Here is a 1,864-nt window from a genome sequence, read left to right as displayed (position 1 = left end):
CTATGTGACCAGCCACTCGCCACGCTACTCATATATAAACAACCCACCTGAAAGTTTCAAAGTTTCTTCAGAAAAATGGAAGATGCAGCCCGCCTCAGAGTCCAGTATTTACTGGCAATGGCTCAGAATGATATTATACTATTATACATCAGCAGCTGAACCTACACCAGTTCATCAGAGGCCGATTCAGATGGAGACGAGGCTTCAGACGACGTCGTATCTGGAGAAGGACGTGGCTGAACCCTGCCAGAAGAAGGACTTTTGGAATCTACGACCAGCTGTTGGTTGAGCTCCGAAGAGAAAACCCTTCGACTTTCAAGAAATTTCTCTGCATGCCCCCTGAACTCTACGATGAAATCCTGGAGAGGGTCAGAGGAAGAATCAGGAGGCAGTACACCTGGTACAGGGAGCCGCTGGAAGAAGGTCTCAAGTTGGCAGCTACTCTCTGTCATCTTGTGTCTGGCACCAAGTACTCCGACATGCAGTATGGGTGGAGGGTGCCTGAAAACACCCTATCTGTAGTGGCCAGGGAAGTGTGTCAGGCCATATGTGACGAGTATGCAGATGAAGTCATAACAGCCCCTTCAACCCCTGATGGATGGAAACAACTTGCTGGTGGATTCTACAAGCGGTGGAATTTCCCCACTGTGTGGCAGCTATTGATGGCAAGCATGTGGTCATCAGAAAGCCTCCTCTGTCCGGCTCGCTATGCTGCAACTACAAGGGCTTTTTTAGTATAATCCTCTTGGCTATCATAGTGGACAGTGACTACAAATTTATCTGGTGCGATGTTGGTGGTAGGTACGATACAATAGGGGAAAGGGGGTAGGTCGAGTCAATTTAGGGGTACGTCAAATTTGTTATCATCTCACCTCCATTGTTACTGTTTCAATATTTATTATTATTTTTTTTTTTTGCTAAAATGATAGCAATTGGGGCAATTCATCTCAGTTTTTGCTTGATACCCTTTTTCTTCTTCAAAAACGTGCTTTAAGAATAATTAATGATATAGGATATTTGTTTCACACAAATGATCTTTTGTGTAGAAGCAAAAATCTGAAACGTGCTCGCACAATTTTTGCGAAAAAACATTAATGTTTACAGTGCCAAAAATACTGGAATCTTCCGGCTGATTTTACTGTTTATATTTGTCGTCCTTTAAATGTAAATGTTGCGTGGATGATTTGTTTCATTATAATGTTTGTATTTTTATGTATAAATTTTCAATTGATGAGCTTCTTGACATTTTTGCACATGTTCATAAGAAATAACTCTCTTCATATCTACCCAACTCGTCATCGTGATGACTATCACCTTCCACGTGCTCGCACAATTTTTGCGAAAAAACATTAATGTTTACAGTGCCAAAAATACTGGAATCTTCCGGCTGATTTTACTGTTTATCTTTGTCGTCCTTTAATGTAAATGTTGCGTGGATGATTTCTCTGGCCGCATTGAAATCTGGACGGACCTGGTCGCTTTTATACTCCCCAAGGAGCGCACACACACATACGAGAACACCTGATCTATTCTTTCGTCTTCGTTTCCAATCGCATGCCATATCAAACCATTGCTCATTGTTCGTTCGTCTTATCGGGTCATATCAACCCTTCGCTCGCCTTCGGCCGCAATTTGCTCAAAGAAGTGAACCGAAAATCGTTACCCTTCGCATGTCATATTTATCCTTCGCTTACTGTTCGTTGATCATATTTGACTTTAGTTTATAATCGGATGATTTGAAGGCAACTTTATTTGAAATCGTTGAATTCGCGCGCATTTTGTACGTTTTTCTCATTCGTCCCCCTTCGTCCCCCTACATTCGCTCAGGTGTGAGGGGGCTTTTAAGTGAATTTTTCATTTTTCC

At 42.2% G+C, this 1,864-nt stretch overlaps 1 protein-coding gene across 1 annotated transcript; it reads left to right on the top strand.

Annotated features, from left to right (window-relative positions):
- Positions 1-332: 332 nt before the first annotated feature.
- LOC140231838 (uncharacterized) lies at positions 333-740 on the top strand. Its single transcript, XM_072311989.1, has one exon. The coding sequence runs from the start codon at positions 333-335 to the stop codon at positions 738-740; it is 408 nt and encodes a 135-aa protein (XP_072168090.1).
- The last annotated feature ends 1,124 nt before the right edge of the window (positions 741-1,864 follow it).

This window comes from Diadema setosum, chromosome 8 (genome assembly GCF_964275005.1).
Source record: "Diadema setosum chromosome 8, eeDiaSeto1, whole genome shotgun sequence".
NCBI lineage: Eukaryota > Metazoa > Echinodermata > Echinoidea > Diadematoida > Diadematidae > Diadema > Diadema setosum.
Note: the sequence above shows the minus strand (reverse complement) of the source record. Positions and strands in the feature narration are given on the sequence as shown.